Source organism: Cynocephalus volans, chromosome 2, assembly GCF_027409185.1.
Source record: "Cynocephalus volans isolate mCynVol1 chromosome 2, mCynVol1.pri, whole genome shotgun sequence".
Classification (NCBI taxonomy): Eukaryota; Metazoa; Chordata; class Mammalia; order Dermoptera; family Cynocephalidae; genus Cynocephalus; species Cynocephalus volans.
The window spans coordinates 203,570,635-203,589,322 of NC_084461.1; the positions used below are offsets into that span (position 1 = coordinate 203,570,635).

General features: G+C 49.6%; 1 protein-coding gene across 3 annotated transcripts in view; it reads right to left on the reverse strand.

Moving 5' to 3' along the window:
* Positions 1 to 11,201: 11,201 nt before the first annotated feature.
* The window catches only part of ASCC2 (activating signal cointegrator 1 complex subunit 2), a 37,315-nt gene continuing 29,828 nt past the window's right edge, over positions 11,202 to 18,688 (reverse strand). For all 3 annotated transcript variants that reach the window (XM_063085282.1, XM_063085281.1, XM_063085283.1), the window contains 5 exons: positions 15,524 to 15,617; positions 15,306 to 15,436; positions 14,635 to 14,737; positions 13,247 to 13,326; positions 11,202 to 11,772 (listed from right to left, as the gene is read on the reverse strand). In XM_063085282.1, the coding sequence (XP_062941352.1) occupies positions 11,601 to 11,772; positions 13,247 to 13,326; positions 14,635 to 14,737; positions 15,306 to 15,436; positions 15,524 to 15,617 (580 nt within the window). In that variant the 3' untranslated portion in view covers positions 11,202 to 11,600. The remainder of the gene's footprint in view (positions 11,773 to 13,246; positions 13,327 to 14,634; positions 14,738 to 15,305; positions 15,437 to 15,523; positions 15,618 to 18,688) is intronic.

An 18,688-nucleotide genomic window follows, 5' to 3' on the forward strand; every position in this document is an offset into this window, starting at 1 on the left:
GAAGAACAACGTTAAATGCTCAAGTAGGTGGTCAGGAAGGACTTCTCCATGGAGATGACATTTGAGCTGCAATTTGAACGGAAATCTCAATGGTAAAGATCAAGAGTAAGAGCATTCCTGGAAAAGAGAAGAGCAAGTGCCAAGGCCCTGAGGTGGGCATGAACTAAACTGATGGAAACGAGGGGAGTGATGGAGAGAGTCAGATGCCGTGTGGTCGTGTAGACCACGCTAAGAGCTTGGATTTTATTTTAAGAAGAAAGGGAAGCCCATAGAGGTTTTCTGTTTAACAGCTAACATTTATCAACCACTTACTATGAGCCAGGCATGGTACTAAGTGTTTTACAGGTCATTTAATTTGTGCAATAATTCATAAGGTTATATTATTATTCCCACTGAATAGCTCTAGTGAAGTGTAAAGAGAATTAATTTTAGAATGGACAGCCCTGGGTTAGATTTCAAGCCCCACCACTCCACTCACTGGCTGTGTGAACTCAGGCAAGTTACTCACCCTCTCTGAGCCAGTTTCCTTATCCGTAAAGTAACCCCTGTGATATTGCACAATGGCAGCTATGATTCTTGTTAGTTCTGGAGCTGTAGTAATCTGGGAGGGGTGTCAAGGGGAATGAGTAAATTCTGTACAGTAAATCTCCACCCAGCTAACTGCTTAAACAGCCCAGCCAGGGGCTACCTGCCAAAGCTCAAAACTTTTCAGCTCTGGGTGGCCCTGGCAGCTCAAAGAAAGAAAGAAGGCCCAGCCATCACACATTCTAGGCTTATACCCCCAGCACACCTGAGTTGGTCCCTGGTAGACACAGGATGCTCCCTATTCACGTGCTAGGCTCCTCAGGACTCTAAGCTGGGGTTTAATGTGCAGGAGCGGCAGAGGGAGAAGTCAGGCCGTATGATGCAAATGCAGTCTCAACAAAGGCCTCTGCTGACCCTGGGGAGTTCTGACTGAGGGGATAGCCTTTTAGAGCTGTCCTAAGCTGGGCAAGCAGTTGGGCCCTTTATAGCCCCTGTTAATCACTCATTGGAGGCTGCTGCCTAGGCAGGGGGCAGATGGGGCAGACAGGTCTTCTCAACCTGGCCAATCCCTGAAAGGGGCTGACAGCCGAGGCCACTCTGTCAATGGCACCTTCAGCATGGTAGCAATAAATCCTTCATCCTAAAAGAACTCTAGGCAGCAGATCTGGGCATCCTGCACACTCTCCTCACCACCTCTACATCTTTGTCACGCCCATGTTATATTTGCATTTGCTCCTTGAGGCTCTGTAAGAACAGATTTATTTTTGCAGCTGGCCTGTACGGGGATCCACACGCTTGACCTTGGTGTTATAACACTGCACTGCACTCAAACCAACTGAACTAACGGTCAACCCCTTGCAAGAACAGATTTACAAAATAAAAATAACTAGATGTTCCGGATCCTCGTACCGGTCAGCTGCCAAAACCAAACCAAACCAAACCAAACCAAAACTAGGTATGCTTTTACTTATTCAACTCACAAAGATTTTTATTATTGTTATTATACAACCAACACAAGCAAAGGTATAGGAAATAATTGTCTCAAACCCTGCCAGCAGGCACTGGCCAGCCACCAAAAAACCAAAAAACCAAAACCGAAAAAACCCAAACCTGGCTGGCAAGACAACCAATTCAACAACATCAGTCAAAAAATTTGACCCAGCAATTCTATTTCTAAGAATTTATTCTGAGAAAATAATCACGGATGTGGGCAAATATTTAGCCAGGAGGCTCTTCATTGGAGTTTAATAGCAAATAATTAGAAACAACCTAAATGTGCAGCAACAGGGAATTATTTGACTAAAGCATGGTACTACAGGATACTAGTAAGCCATTTAAAAATGGCAGAGATAAGAAATAGAAAAATATTTACAGTATTTTATTAACTGAATAAATGGTTATAACAGCATGTGTAGTACTGTCTCATCTTTGTAGAAAACCAACGTGTATATTCCTTTTTCTAAAAATATGCTGGAAGGGTAAGACTAAACCCTAACAGCGATTATTTCCGCATGGTGGGATTATCGGTGGCTTTTCTTGGCTTATTCATATGAACCCTACCGAGCATGTTACTGCTTTTGTAATAAGGGGGAATAGCAATATAGGTAATTTAAAAGACAGATTCCATCCCTATAACTCAGTCAGCCTTTGCAAAAACAAGGACTGTACTATAAATGAATTTGAAGTCTTCCAAAGAAGGAACAGAAATCAATGAATTTAATATGTCTGAGCAATGCGCAAAGTTGGAGGGAATACAAATTCCTTGGGCAAGACGGAGGTTATGGCAGCTGCTTGAGTGATAGCAAAGGTCGAACACTCTGTACCAGGGCAGGCAACTGGCACACGCAGAAGATCACACACAAAAATAGCTGCCTTCCCAGGGCACTCACCCAGGGCCAGGCCTGGGCTCGGTGCCGCAAATGCACTATGTGTCACTGCTTCCTCATTCTGAGGTGGGCACTGCTCTCTACCCCTGATAAGGGTGGAAAATGAGGCTCAGAGAGGTTAAGTATCTTTCCCAGAGTAACACAGGCGGTGAGAGTGGGGTGGAGGTCCAGATGCAAGACAGTTGTCTACGCTTGTATCCACTGCTCCACACCATGTAAGAATCATTTTTCTCTTTTTGGGGGGGCCTTGACCTGATACACTTGGATTTATTTACAGACTGAATGCCAAAGAAGACTCCAGCCAGCATCAAGGACAAGGCCGTGATGGAATGTAGAGAAAGTGTCAGCTGGGGGCCACTGGGTCAACAGTCTGTGTGTACAGAGGTGCTGACCACCTTCCTGCTGTCCCTGGCTTATCCCCCTTTGAAACTCTCGCACAGAAACTTCTCTGGCTGCTCTGGAGCCTTCTTCTCCACCGCACTCTCATAAGACTGCCAGGTGAACTCCCCTACTCAAATACCTTCAATGGCTCCCCACTACCTACAAGATCAAGTTCAGATTCCTTCGCCTGACATTTAAAACCCAGACTACCTCAAACCTCACTTCACAAACCTTCCAAATACCCTTTGCTCTGTCATCTTGTGCCTACACATGCATTATGAAAATACCACATGCCTGAGTTTGAATTCTAGCTCTGCTTTTCTCCTCCTGGGGAAACTTGGTCAGATTGCTTCCTCTCTCTGAGTCTCAGTTTCCTCATCTGGAAGATGGAATAATGATAATAGTGCCTCACAGGGTAGTTGAGAAGATATGTGAGATGGTGCTTGTGATGTGCTTAGCGCAGGTCTATTGGGGTGATTTTGTTATGTTGCTACAGCGAGTAAACTAAAGGGGACTCCCTGCACAGTCTTTAGGGACCAGTGTCTAATTAGCATATTTGATCCACAAAATGCAGGCTGAGAGCTTTGGGGATGACTGTGCAGCTAAATCATCCAACTGCCTTCCCCTCGCTGTCCCAGCTGCTTTAAAACCATGTTCCCAACATCCTTTCCAACCCCCCTGAGGCCTGATCACTTTCTTGTGTTCTTTGTGTCCCTTGGCAATCTTGTTTTCCGTGTCTCTGACACTGTTTTAAACTCCAGTAGCCATGTGTCTTCCTCAGGCAGCTCTTATCTCTTCCCCACACCTTTCACTGGGTGATGGAGTCATCTCTGCCTGCCCCCATCCCTGACGTCTGGGCAGACCTCTCTCTCCCTCCAGTACACACTTTCAACAGCAAGGGCCACCACCTGCCCCAGGGCTGCAATTCCATGCGATGCCTGATTTCCTCAGCTTGCTAAGCTTTCCTAATGAAACACTTGCTTCACACTGGGCCCTCCGAGGAGGCATCTCTTCCCTCCACTGGCAGACAGGAGAGGCTATGGCAAATCAGAGATCGGGGAAGTGTGTCCTGCTCAGCCTCCTGTTCTCCTCTCTTTCCCCTGCCCTCTGTCAATGGAATGACAGATTCTAGGTTGTATGAGCAGAAGTACTGTGTTTAGAATGAAGGAGGTGATAGGCCCTCTTTTCCATGCTGAGCAAACCACATGTGGAGTATTGTTGTTTCCAGTTCAAGTGCAATCTATAGGGAAGCAGGAAAACTGAGGCGCTGAGAGCACGGAATTTGGAGGCTGGCAAATCTGGGCTTGAATTCTGCTTTAGCCACTTTGCAGCTATGAGCAAGTGACTGAACTCCTAAATGAGGCTTGTTATCATGCCTACCACCTGGCCTGGTTCTGAGCATTCGCTGAGGTAAATTGCAGTTCCACAAGGCTGGGTGAGGCACCTCCTCTGGGCTCCTAGGACACCCATAACACACTTATCAGGCTGGATTGTGCCTGTCTTCTTCTCTGTTCAGCTCCTGTGTGTCTGGGACATCCGGAGCCCAGAGGCTTCTTGGAGAATGGCCCTGGAAGACTCAGGGCAGCTATGCCAAGAGGGCGAGGGGTGGAGTGCACAGAAAGCAAGCTGGAGCATTGGTAGGAAGCAACTGCCACCCCTCTCCTGGGTCCCAATGATCAAGTCTCTGAAAATTCATTAGTCTGCCTCATGACAGGCCAGGGCTGCACACACCTCAATCCAGCCACCCTGCCATCTCCAGTGTACAGGTAATGACAACTGTGGTTCAGAGAGGTGAAGCCACCTAGCTCAAGTCACAGAGCCAGGGAGTGGCTGAGCCCAGCTCAGTTCCAATCCAAGAGCCTAGCTCCTGCTCCGAATAGCAAAAGCAAAATAGGCCACTAGCCATTCAGAGGACCCAGATCACCTAAGGAAAAGATTTGGCCTGGCCATTGCTTCTTACTCTGAGTTAATACTCTGGGTGGAGGAACCAATTTCTTTCTGTGCAGACCCCTCCTGAGCAGGGGAGCATGATTTTCCAGGTTGGACAGGCCACCTCCCCTTTGACCTCTGGAGATGGTCCTCCTGTGTCAATGCTATCCTGTGACAGAGGCCGTTTGCCTTGGAGGCTGGGCTGTGCCTATTAGATCTGTCATGTGGCACCTGGGGAGCCTGGCAGAGGGATGGGAGCAGCAGCTTTACCTTCTTCTAAACAAAATCCCACCCAAAGTGTCTCAGCTAGACAGTTCCCTGCTTCCCTAGAGGCAAGGGCCTGGGGAGAGGCTGTTTCATGACCGAACTCACCCATGGAGGCAAAAGCCTTGACGTTCAAACCAACCCTGATTCTGTCCTGCCGGCGAGAACTGCCAGCCAGAACCCAGAAGAGAGGCAGTCCTAAAACTGTTTATCCTTGAGATCTCAGAATTCCATGTTTGAGACTGTGCCCCCCGGGAATAACAGATTTGTGCAAAGAGGTTTCTGGAAGTTGGTTAAAACGGGAGAGGTGGAAACTGTCCCAAATACAGAGTAGACAGTTTTCATCTCTCCCCTTTGAACAGGGTTCACTGCTTTCAGAGTCTCTCCCCAGTCGTGATCTTGTCTCCCATAAGACAGGCATGAGAGAGTGGTTGTAATCCCCAAGTCTGTGACACCGACACACGTTGTCGAGAACTTTCAGGTCTTTGACTTTAAGTTGAGTGAGGAGATGGCGACCATGCTCAACTGCAACAGAAACTGGGGGCCCCATACCGTGGACTGATTTGTCACATTTGGTGGGGTATACCTTCGATGCCGAATATTGAAGCTGTATCTTCCAGTTACCTGGTAGATTCTCTCTCTTCGCTGTAGTGTGACTCTCTCCAGCTGAGTCCTATTTTAAGCAAGCTTATCTGAAATCATACTGAACTTGGCCCTCCTATGGGCTAAAATCTAAGCAGTGCTGTATCTAGATCTGTATGTTTAACCTGGAGAAGATAAACACAGGGAAGTATGACCCAGATAAGCAAATGACATTTTTTCATTTATTTGATCTGATCGAATGTTTGTTAAACACCAGGAACTCTTCTCACACTGATGATTTTAAGATAAAAAGAATTTTAAAATAATAATAGTTAAAAAAAAAAAAAAAAAAGACAGAGAAGAAACCAAGGCCCAGAGAGGCCAAGTGACTGACCCAAGGTCACACAACTTGAAATGTAGGGCCCAGACTCCAGCCTCCTGACTTTTAATCCTGTGCTCTTTTCACTATCCCAGGCCACCTACGTGAAAAAAATGAACAATAAAAAGGACAGACATAGGGCCGGCCCGTGGCTCACTCAGGAGAGTGTTGTGCTGATAACACCAAGGCCATGGGTTCGGATCCTATATAGGGATGGCCGGTTTGCTCACTCGCTGAGCGTGGTGCTGACAGCACCAAGCCAAGGGTTAAGATCCCCTTACCGGTCATCTTTAAAAAAAAAAAGGACAGGCATAGTGGGGCCTGGGAATCTGTGTGCTCAAGAATGCTGAGTAAGTAGATCAGACCGTGAGATGGCAGACAAGGTGGGAGCCGGTGTGTAAACTCTGCAAAGAAAATTCCTAAATTTACAGGAATAATTGGTGCTCCTCCCACTAAGAGACCTTTTTCTGCCTGGCTCTTCTGGGAAAACCACTTAAGTAGGAGAAAACCATAATTACCTCCTTGGGATGGCAGAGCACTTAAGGGACATGTCAGAGTGCTGAGGGTGGGCTCCTGCAGCCAGAAAAAGCATAGTCAGTGTCATAATTTCATATTTGGAAAACAGGAATTAAGTGCCTGTTGTTTTTTGTAATTCAGACCACACCAAGTAAAGCTGAAAGAAACCTTGATGTCTGGGAGAGACCCACAGAAGCTCAGAGAATTCCTAAGCAGGACAAAGCTCCCTACCCCCAGGGGAGGAGCGACTATCTGAAATGCCAGGGTCCAAGATTGGAGCCTCTTGGGGGTTTCAATAGGTTGAGAAAATCTGTACTAAATGCCATTTAAGGTTCTCCGATTCCTGCCAGTCTGTGTAAAATTCTCTTGATGCTTATCGATTTTTGGAAGAGAATTTTCAGTATGACGTGAAGTCAGAATTTCATGCTTGTTTGAAGGACCCCCCCACCCCCGCCCCATACACAGATAAGGCTGGAGATGGCAACCTTTAGACAGAATGAATTTTTTACCTTGGTTCAGGCTGCGGAACAACAATAGCCTCTGGCCACAGTCAAGGCCTCTCCCTTGCTGCCCTGGCACCCAGAGTTCTAGATAGGACCAGATGCCAAGCTGATCTGGGTAGCCTCCACATGGGCCCTGGGGACTGGCGTGTCCCCAGGTGGGTCCCCTGGAGATCTGGCACTCCCGGTTCCTTCTAGGCATCTCACAAACATGCTCTGGGTGCTAACACCCCTCCTCGTTTCTGAGCTTCCTCTTCCTCCTCTTCAATGCCAAGTTCCTTCTGAGAAGGACCCACTCTCTTGCCTTCTTTTCTTCATCTTCCATTCTTCCCACTGGCCGCCTCCCCAACCGCTTCCTGGCAAAGTGCAGGCACAGCCCCAGTGAGCCCCACTGCCTCTGCCTGGTTGACCTCTTGGCTGCTGCCTGACACTGCCACCACCCTCTGCTTCTAGAAAGTCTCTTTGATCTTGGCCTCTTTCTGTTTATCTTGCCTGTTTTCCTTCCTACCCATCTCTTTTTTTTTTTTGGTGGCTGGGCAGTACGGGGATCTGAACCCTTGACTTCGGTTTTATCAACATCCTACCCATCTCTTCATTCATTTACTTATTAAGACTTCCCACAACTATTACTAACTACTTTTCTAAAATGTCTTGTTTAATATCCATATGCTTAACTTGCCTTAAAAAAAAAAAATCTGGGCTGGCCAGTTAGCTCACTTGGTAGAATGTGGTGCTGATAACACCAAGGTCAAGGGTTCGGACCCCCTAAAGGCCAGCCACACAAAAAGGAAAAAAAAATCCATGTGCCCCTTACACTGTAAACTCGAGGAGGGCAGAGGCTGAGTCTTTCTCACACACACCTGGCACAGTGCCTGGCATTGGTAGATCTTTGGTGAAAGTGTGCTGAATGGATGCACTTGGCTTCCCCTTACCTGTCCCTCCCAGCCAGGCTGACCATCCATGCCCTGAGCCCTGAGGGTAGGCAGCAGACACTGAGAGCTGCTGCTATGGACCAATGACTGGGCCATGGCCTGGTTTGCCCTGTGGCCCTAACTCTGGGCTCATTTCTGCCCTCTTGTCGCCCTCCCAGGCCTCAGTGCTCCTTAAGGTCTGCTGTTACCACCTCAGCTGAGAATGCCCTAACGTTCTCCCCTTTCCCCCAGAAAGGGACTGAACACAAAAGTAAAGAATTATTTAGTGGGCTTAACAGCAGACTAGACACAACAGAGGAAAAGATAAATGAATGTGGAAACAAAAAAGTTTAAAAAAATGGAACACAGCATATCTGTGTGACAATATCAGATGATCTAATATATATATAATTAGAGTCTCATCATCCCGGCCTGATGAAATGGGATTTCCCATTCTCTTCTACAACTATTTTACTTGTATTTTCTTTTTTTGTTGTAAGAACAGCAACAAGGATGCAGGGGTAGGGGAGAGAGAGGAGTGGCAGGTAGTGAGCTCCAGGGTTAGGAATGGGGCTGTAGGAGACAATTCTGGGTCACTTGCTATGTACCTTTGGGCAGGTCACCTAATCTTCCTGTACCTTGGTTTTCTCATCTGTACCTATCTTGTGTGGATTAAACAAGAGAATATAAGGAAAGAGCCCAACAGAAACTCTAGCCATAGTAAGTGCTCAGTAAGTGCCTTTATTTTCATTACAAAGCATCGTGGTCTCACAGCCATCATTTCCACACTCTATTATTTTCATTTATGCACATTCCCTTCCAGATTTGGTTTGTATGCAAAAAAAGTATTTTTTAACATTTTCACAATCATAGTGCATTATACCATCATGTATTCTGTTTGTGAATTTATTCTTTTAAAATTTTTTTCTTGAATATTTTCCCATGTTGTTACCAAGTCTTTTTCGATGTCATTTTCAAGGGCTACACAACACCCCCTTGCATTTTTTGTGTGCTGACTTTTGTTTTTTGTTTCCCTCCCTGTTATTATTTAACCCAAGCTCCTGGCGTGGCAGAGACATGCAGGTTCTCGCCAATCATTTACTCTCCTGGACTGTTCCTGGCTCTTTAAAGGGGCACCTTAGAAAGGATCTGCATCCAGGCTCTGCTGCTAACATGCCATGGGCTTTGGGCAAGTTACTTGCCTCTCCCTTCTCCTGCCATGGGTTCCAGTGTCCCCTTTTATAAACAATGATAGGCTCTGCCCCACCACCTCACAGAGACACAGAAGCACAGTTCAAACACACATCCACCATCATTGCCATTCATGGGTTAGAAACAAGGACACTCGAGTTGTAAGTCTTCTCAGAGGCACAAGATCTTAAAAGCTTCCCAGGAAACGTATGTGATAGTCGTGATCTCTGCCCAGGCACAGAGAAGGCACTTAGAAAATACCTGCATGGGAGCAGCTTTGGGATGGTAGGGTCCAGTGACCAATCAGGCAGGGGGCAGGCTCCCATCCTTCTCTTGAAACACTTCTGGAGCTGCCAATCTTAAACCTTGGGATCACTTCAGAGGGCTTAATTGCACACAGCTGGAAACCATCTGGTCCAGTACATTCACTTTACAGATAGGAAAACTGAGGCCCCGAGAGGTAAGTGGGCATGGCTATGAGCACCATTCTGGATGGCCCCTGAGTTGCTTCCAAAGCATCCCTACAGGGGTGCCCTCAAGACCTGAAATGAGAAAGTAGTAGTTGCTCAAGGGAGACTAAGTTTGACCTGCACTAAGTTCTGAAAATTTTGTCTTCTCAAATCCTTTCCATGAGGATGTTCATGTGAAGTCTGGATACCACTCCAGGTGGTCGGGAGGTGCAGGTGATGAATGAAAGTGAGAGAAGCTGTATAAACAATACAGGTAAGGGCCGGCCCGTGGCTCACTCGGAAGAGTGTGGTGCTGATAACACCAAGGCCACGGGTTCGGATCCCTATATAGGGATGGCCGGTTAGCTCAGTGAGTGAGCATGGTGTTGACAACACCAAGACAAGGGTTAAGATTCCCTTACCGGCCATCTTTAAAAAAAAACCCAAAAACAAACAAACAACAACAAAAAACAATACAGGTAAGGCAGGTAAAGCCTGTGGACTCCCCTGACCTACTTTGCCTCACTCCAGGGACAAGGGCTGAGGCTGAGGAGCTCAGTGAGGGAGAAAATAAATGGCCCCTGACACTGAGCTGGGTGCTTGGCAAATGCCTCCAGGAGGAAAGAGTCTTCCTGCTGCCTGTCAGGACAGCTAACCTTGGGCCTGATCTCAGCTAATTCAGCAGTTAGATGAGAGGACACCACCCCTATATCTGCTCTGCATTTCAAACACGCTGAGAGATCTGGCGAGGCACAGAGGGATTGCTATTGATTTTCACTTGTGCAGCTGACCTAACAAAACCAATTCGTCAAGTGCCTGTCTGCCTCTGTTTCAGACTGTCATCCTAACCATGTGCAAATAAATTGCACTAGCATCCGTGGTGATCTGTCAAGGTCCAGCCAGCCACAGCCCCTGGCTTCCACAGGAGTCCGGGCCAGGCTGGGCTAGGATCAGCCCAGCAAACGCTCCACTGTTGATCCACCATTGATTAGCAACATTCTGGGAGGCCTGGGAATCAGGAGGCCTGGCAGCCTCTGCCACTTTAGGAGCTGGTTGGCCAAGACTGGGAGGGGGCTTTGAGGAACCAGACCCAAGGCCTACTTGCTTCAACAGAGCTTGGCAGTGACATCCTTGCTTGTTTTTTAAGGTTTCCAATCTCTTGATTTTGGGGGATTTAATAGAGTATATGCACAACCATGAGGCACTGAGTTCTGGTACCTGCACTGCCACTGGCCAAGTGTCCTTGGGCCAGCTGTGAGATGGAGAGGACACCACCTATGGGGGTCTGGGACACTATAAAGGCCAGGGGTCAGAATGAGCATCCAGTCCTTCCACACTTCCTAGCTGTGGCCTGGGTGGGTACTTTCAGCCTCAGTGCCTCACTTTCCTCATCTGGGCAATGGGACTGAAAATAGTACCTACCTCCTAGGGTGGAGGTTGTCAGGACTGAATGAAATAACGGAAAGGACCCAGGGCCTCACACCCTCCAGCCCCTCCATTCCACAGTCAGGGACTGGAGGCTCAGAAAAGGGGGTGATGATCTCAGGGTCACACAGCAAAGCAGAGCATCAGAAGGGGTTAAACTGAGAGGCAAGCATGAAAGGCTGATGAAAAGAGCAGTGACCATCCTGCCCTCTTGCTTCCCAACTAGTGGCTGTCACTGAAGAATGAGACACAGGGAGAGTGGGTCACTGGCATGTCATGGATCATTGCTTGAAAGGGTCAAAAACTTTATTCACAGGCCTTTTTTGTGTTTGCATATGCAAGTTTCCTGCCGTCCAGGGAAAAAGGGAAGTGGTGTCTTGCTGCATGAGGTTTGGGGGGCTTGCCTTGGGGCTCCGTCCCCATCCCTTTCCCGCCAGTGCAGCTGGGGGAAGGCGCCTGCTTGCTGGCCCCATGGGTTCCTCCGCTGTGGGATAAGGCACTGTGTGTTCTGCAAGAAGGCGCTCATGGCTGGCTGGTAGACAACGAGGTGGCCTTCTAAGGGGCTGCAAAGCTGAGGCTGTTGAGGGGTTGACTGGAACTCGGGGTCCCAGCAGGGAGCACCTGGTGAGGAGGCCCTCCCTGCCGGCCCTGGTGTGGCGGCCTCAGGACGGGATCATGCCTTTGCTTCTCTTGCGGTCGGCCATGGTTCTCCGGTTGTGGTTGGCTCTTGTTGCTTTATTGGCTTCCTTCTTCCTGCGTTCCTGGGTTGTCTCACGGCTCTGCCCATGGCCTCGGGGGCTGCCCACCGCTGCTGTCGAGCTGTCATGCCGGTACCTGAGGGAGCACCAACCCAGGCCCAGGAGCACCCATCAGCTGGAAGGGGGTCTGACAGGAAGAACCCACAGCCACTTTGGTGGTCACCGGGAGAGGACACACAGCTTGGGCCAGGTTACTCATGTCCCCACTTCGGATGGGAGGAGAACTGGAGCCTGGCAGGGAGAGGGCTCAGGGGGCTCTGGCCAGGCCATGCCTGGTGCGTTCTCTTCTCTGAGCCTTGCCTCCAGATGGGCCCATTGCCATGCTATGGGGGAGGAACAACCAGCATGCTGACCGCAGCCCACAACAAAGGAAGGAGGAGGGCGTGGCATGGGTCTCCTACCTTCTATCCAGGGCCATGTGTGAGAGTTGGACACTACTCCTGTTCTACAACCCAGGCCCTTGATCGGTGGCTTCCAAAGACCAGGTACACTCACAATATGAGCTAGGACCTTTTCAGACCATCTCAACTGCTGGGATTTGCCCCGAACTCCATACTCAGGAGATTGGGATGGATAAGAAATCAGAACTTCTCTGCTCCCTGCTCAACAACCTTCTTTGGCTCCCCATTGCCTTCACAATAAGATCCAAATGACTTCCCTCCTGGCAAGGCCTCCTGCACCCAGTAAGCAGCACTGTATGAGTCCCAGGCCAGGATAGGGGACTGGGCTTCTACCCCTGGCTTGGCCATAAGGAGGCAGATCTGTGGCCCCTCTGGACCACTTCCTCACTGGGCAGATGAGGGGACTGGCTCAGAGGAGTCTTTGGCTCCCTATTCCCTGCTGCCCTCTGAAGACCCCTCTCTCTGCCCATGGCTGCACTTTCTTGCCTTTCTGCCCTCATATGACAAACTCCTCTGTATCCTTTCCACACTTAAGGGCCTAGCTGAAGTGACTCTATCCCCACCATCCCTCTTTCAGCCATATAGGGTGTGACTGTCTGTCTAGGCTCTCTCACATTTTATACTCTGCCTGACACCAGCTAGCCCTGGACATGTTGGGCTCCCATGTTAGGTGATAACCCCTTGAGGTATCTGTCAAGTAACAGTTATGAGTGTGGACCCCAGAGCAAGCCATCTGGGCTCAATCTTTGCTCTACCACCTACTAGCTGTGTGACCTTTGACAGGCTACTTAACATCTCTGGGCCTAAGTTTCTTCACCTAAAATGAGGATAATAATAATGGTAGCTACTTCATAGTGGTGTCATGAGAGCTAAATTAAGACACATGCAGCATGGGCCGGCCCATGGCTCACTTGGGAGAGTGTGGTGCTGATAACACCAAGGCCCTGGGTTCGGATCCTATATAGGGATGGCCGATTAGCTCACTTGGGTGAGCGTGGTGCTGACAACACCAAGTCAAGGGTTAAGATCACCTTACCAGTCATCTTTAAAAAAAAAAAGACACATGAAGCACTTAGGGTTTCCCGGCTGGTCGGCTAGGCCTTTCCCAGATGGGTCCCCTCCCCCAGAAACGACGCCTTGAACGCTCACCCTTTCCTGGCAAGAAAGGCCATGCGCCTGGCTTCTGCTTTCTCCCTCAGTACTGCAGGGTCCTGCACAAAATGGTCGGGCTGTGGAGGGGAGAGGAAACAAAATGTGGAATCACGAGCTGCCCCAGTTCCCTAAGCTGTGGTGAGGCCACACCCGATTGAATCTTGTCAATGCCTCCATGTCAGGGGTGGGGAGAGCTGCAGGACAGCAGGGCAATGCCCCGGGATGGCGCCGGGCCTGCTGTGGTCTAAGGTTTACAGCTGAAGCCCTTGCCCTATCTCTTCTCTGAGGGGGAGGAAGCTGAAAAGACAGAGGCTTCCTATACAGGCTGGAGGGGTGAACAGACCACAGACTGAGCACAACGATGACAAATGGGAGCAAGTCAGGGAGCTAGGATGGCCACTGTGAGACAGCATGCAGGGCCTTGAAAGACAAGAGAGCCGCCCCTGAAAGCTGACTGGTCCTGGGAGCCGGAGGCCTAGGCCTCACCCTGGCTCCGCCAGAGACACGCTATGGAAACACCCACTGTCCAGGACAGCTTTCTGTGCCCAGAGTGCAAGAAGCCTGGACCAGTGCAGGGGAAAACTGTGACCTAAGGACCACAGACAGGCTTTAGTGGACAGTGGTTTTTAAAAGACCAAAACCAAAACAAAACAAGCAGAATTAGTAACGTGAAAACGAGTAGATTTTACATAAACATTTGGGCTGACCCTTGCATGGGAAGAAGGGAAATCTGTGGAAGCTCTGGGCCTGCACTTGTGCTGAGGAACCCCTCAGGCAGGGCGTGTGCTTCCCACCACTCAGCACAGTCCCCCCCAGGTCCCACTCCTCATTTACATAGGTGACCTGGCCCTGAAAACATGTCAATTTGTCACCCTAGTAGGAGGGCAGGAGAAGCTCGAGGGGTCCCAGGCTGCCACCCCATTCAACCTGGGCAGTACTGCTGTTATCTGTTTTACATGTTGTTAAGATTTCATTTGAAAAAAAAGTTTAGTTGCTAAAACATAGAATTTTCAAACTCACTGGTCTAGTTGACCTCCAAAGGCCCTTGGACATTAATTCCTCTCTGATTTTAAGAATTGCCATACTGGGCACAGCAGCCAACAGCTGCCCTTCTTCCAGCCACCAGGGTCCTAAGTCTGGTGAACCTGGCAGCTCTAAGGCCAATCCTCTAATCTGTCCCCTGGCCCTCAACAGGCGGTGGAGGTGAGTTCTAAGCCAGCAGCTCTCCAAGCGGACACCCTGGGTTCTCAGGGAGCCCTCCTCTCCCTGGAGTTGATGCTGGAGCTGCCTCAGGGCCAGATGTGGGGAGGGGTGCGGGACACAGTGCTCCCAATTCCCCCTTCAGAACTGCACCCTCCCCTTCATCTGCCACCTGCCGGGGGTACCTTGGGGGCCTCATCTTCAGCCTCTTCTTCCTCTTCGTCATCCTCCTCCTCTTGCCCTTCTCCAGGCACTTTGGTTCTCAGCACCTGAGGGATGGTGAAGGGCCTGAGGGTTGAAAGAGAAGGTGAGATGAAAGACTGGGTTAAACCTGGAGAGGCAGCCTCAAAGAGGAGGGAGCCCAGCTGGGTGAGGGGGGACACTGGGAGTGGGACGGGCTCATGAAGCTGGGAAACACCAGCAGACGTTTCAAGCCAGCTTTGCTCCAACCCCTGGATCCTTTGACAGTAAAGAGTCTGATGAGGGGGCTTAGGGGGAGAATGAGCTGGGGCCTTGGGGGTCTCCAGTCCTCCCTTTAGTCAAGGCAGCTCTGTTTTGACCTGTATTGGAGAATCTCCATAAGATTCCACCGGGAAAAGTTATCTGCAATTAAGAAGAAAAACGTAAAACTGCCAAATGAGACCAAATAAACGCTGCCCCACACAGAAGGGGCTGGGGTGGAGGAGCACTGGACCAGGAGTCAGGAGGCCTGAGTTTGGGCACTGGTTCTGCCACTTGCGCTTGCTCATGTGATCAGGGCTGTGGGTTCCTCAACTGTATAAACAAGAGGCAATGGGAGTCTCACAAGCCTGAGAGCTGCTCTGCTCCTGGAATGCCACCCGCCCTGTGGCCTCACCTGCGGCTGATGAGCTCATCATCTGAGTCTGCATCATTGGCACCCACATGGTTGCCATCATAGGTGTCATCGTACTCGTCCTCGTAGTCGTCACCACGGTAGGGCAGGTCCTCACCTGGTTGCAATGGCACCTGCAGCAGCAGAAGTATGGGTGGGAGGGGCCCAAGGGCCGACCTGGTGTCCCCAGCCTGGCAGAGCTGCAGCCCTGGGTGGCCTACCTCGTCCACCACCATGCTGTACTGCTCATAGCGCTGCCGCTGCGCTGCCACTGCTCGCTTGTCGTTCAGCAGACTCCGAGTATTTTCCTCCTTCCTGGGGCCAAGAAGGAATGGCAGGGAGAGAGGAAGGAGAACTATCAGGCTTGGAAGGCTGTGGGGCATGGAGGGTCTAGAGAGACCCCAGGCTCATTTCTCCACCCCTCAGACTGGCACAAACTAAGGCAAGTGGCAAGCGGTCCTCCACTTCGGAGGGTGTCCCAAGAGTAGCTGTTAAAATGTAATACGTGTGTACCTTTCGACCAGGAAATTCCCTTCCAAGGCATCTACCCTAGAGAAAGGCTGGCCATCTGCACAGAGGTCTGATCAGCGACTTTCTATCCAGCGTTGTTTGTAACAGTGAAAATGGAAAGCAACTAATGTCGATCACGAGTGAAATGGCCAAATGAACTGTGCCACATCTGTATTATAGATCGCTGTGCAGTGGTTCTCAAGAATGACTTTGATCTATTTGTGCTGACAGAGAAAGAATTTGAAGACTTATTCCCGAGGAAAAAAGCAAGTTACAGAAAAACACATACAGTATGATCACCAAAGCAAACCCGACCAATTCTCTGTTTCTATGGGCACATGTCTATGTACATAAATGTATAGAGAGGATTAGCAAGCCCCATACTAAATGACAATGGTTAATCCTGGGGTTACACGTGGGATTTTTGGAATCTTTTAAAACAAACAAAAATTTAAGAAAGAGCAAGGCCACATGCAGCTTTCTTACTGAGCTCAGGGGAGCCCTAGGGACCAATGGGATTTGGGGCAAGGAGGGACCCTGGCCTCTTCTTGTCACTCCTGCTTCACCACTGCAACCTTTGATCTGTCCCACAGTTCAAGCTTCTATGTAAGATTTCACCAGAAGGAAAAGTCTGGATTTCCACCTTCCATCAAATCACAAGTGAGGAAACTTGGGTGCAGTGGAGGAGAAAGGGACATGCTCAGGGTCACAGTGAGCTGTAGCAGAACCTCGGCAGGGACTCAGGCCTCTTGGTGTTGCAAACCTGTAGAAAAATCTGGCTTGTCAGACACATACACAGGCCTGTGGAATGTAGTTTCTAGCCCTGCAGGGGAAAATCAATATGAGATGCCAGTCAAGAAAATCCAGCTTAGCTGTGAAATCGGGTCTCTGGAATGTATCAAGGGTAGGGGAAAAAAAAAAGAAGAGACACAAAGCCCTACACAGCTTCCATAAAAATCTTCTATTAACTAGCTTTTGGTACAGGGAGGGCCAGGCATCTGAGTCTGTCGGGCTATCTGCCCGGGAGCCTGGGGCAGGTCAGGTCTGCAGCCCCAGCATGGTGGGCTGGGATGTGCCTTGCTTTCACAGTCTTTGTTAAGGGCCTACTATGTGCCAGGTGGATCACTGAGGCTGAAGAAAAAACAAAGATATGGATCTTCCTCCCTGAACTTACAGTGTAGTGGGGGTGACAGACAAGCAAATGACAGCCAACACAAAATGTGCGGAATGGTGGCATGCCTGCCCTGGAAACATAGAAAGGAGAAATGAACTTTGGACCAGGGGGTCTAGCTGGGGTTCTGGGGAAGAGGTAATGGCTTCACGGTGGGGGGTATTTGACTGGACTGGGAGCACCAGGGTGTGGCAGAAGGGATGGTGCATTTGATTTGGACCAGGGAGAACTCTCAGTCCACAGGAATCTTTCATATCCACCAGGAAAGGGGGCCTGTGGCTGTGGTCTTGGACCTATACCTGGCTCTCTTTGCCAAGTTGGAAAAGAGGTGGAGAGGAAGGGAAGGGGGCCCAAGATTGTCCAGGTAGTTGGCACCACAGGTAGAAACACATCTATGAATTCAATACATTTCCTGAGGGTCTACTAGGTGCCAGATCTGCACTGGACCAGGGGACCAAGGATAAATGAGAGGTGTTACTGCCCTTTCTGCCATACCCTGCAGGTCCTGGGCCATCCCATCCCTCGTTCTGGGCATTGGGGAAGTTCTTTCCTACGATGTGGCCTCTGGTTACATGGCTTCCTGGCAGAGCCAGAGAACCCTGGCAAACTCCACCCACCCCTGCTAGGACCTGAGAGAGGACACAGGTAGGGACAGTGGAGACTGGTGCCTGGGCAGCTTGTCCAGGGAGGTACAGCTTTGGCTTCATGACCTCATTTGGAGTCAGGAAGGAAAAGAAAAATCAGGTGCAAAACCAGCCAGGAAAAGATCCCGTCTGAGGGCCAGAACTTCAGTCAAGTCTGGAAACGGAGGCAGCAGTGCCTTCGGAATCTGTCTTTGGAGACGGTACCTCCTTTGGCCTCCTACAAGAGGGCAGCAAGCCCAGGAAACAAGCAAACTCCCCTGAAACGTGGCCATCTTTTCCTTCCTCATCTTCTCAAGCTTGTCCTTCAATGCCCAACTCAGACTGGTCCTTGGAGGGTTACTTCTGCATTTGAACTTCTAAAGAGCCTAGAGAGGCAATAAACCCCTCCTTTTCCTGGTGAGGAATCAGGAGATCCAGAGAGGCAGAGCAACCTTCTAAAGGTCACACAGCTTCTAACAGTACAGCCAGGACCAAACACAGGTCTCCTGACTCAGCTCTTGCTCTGCCACTTCCTGAACTATGTGACTGACCATGGGCAAGTTCCTTATCCTTGCTAAGTCTCAGCTTCTTCTCCAAGCACCTGCTTCCCAGGGTTGATGTGAGAATGAATGAAATAAGATGATGTGTAGAAGTGGACCTGGCACCTACTGGGCTCAACAAAGTGAATTCTGTTTCTTTTACTGCAGGAATTTCAGAGCCTTCAATGTGCTAATGTGGTTTGTGACTCTCCAAAAGGCAGACAGAATGCACATATATTTTTGGACACAGAACCTTTTTGATGGGGGAACACTTGTTATCTTCCAGGGCACCATGAAACAGCCCAAAGGCCATTAGGGGACCCCTCCTTATGCACACTGCCTCCTTCACCGGCTGTGATACTCATAGCACACGTGCTTGGTGTCTACTCGACATCTACACTCCACCTCACCCACGCTCCAAACAGACCCTTATTTTGTTCAGGTCTTTCCACTCCACACTGGAGCCCCGGGCCTGGACCCTGTGACTCAGTTCTCCCAGTGAGATGTGAGGGGAATTTGGAAATTTCTGGGAAAGGTTTCCTA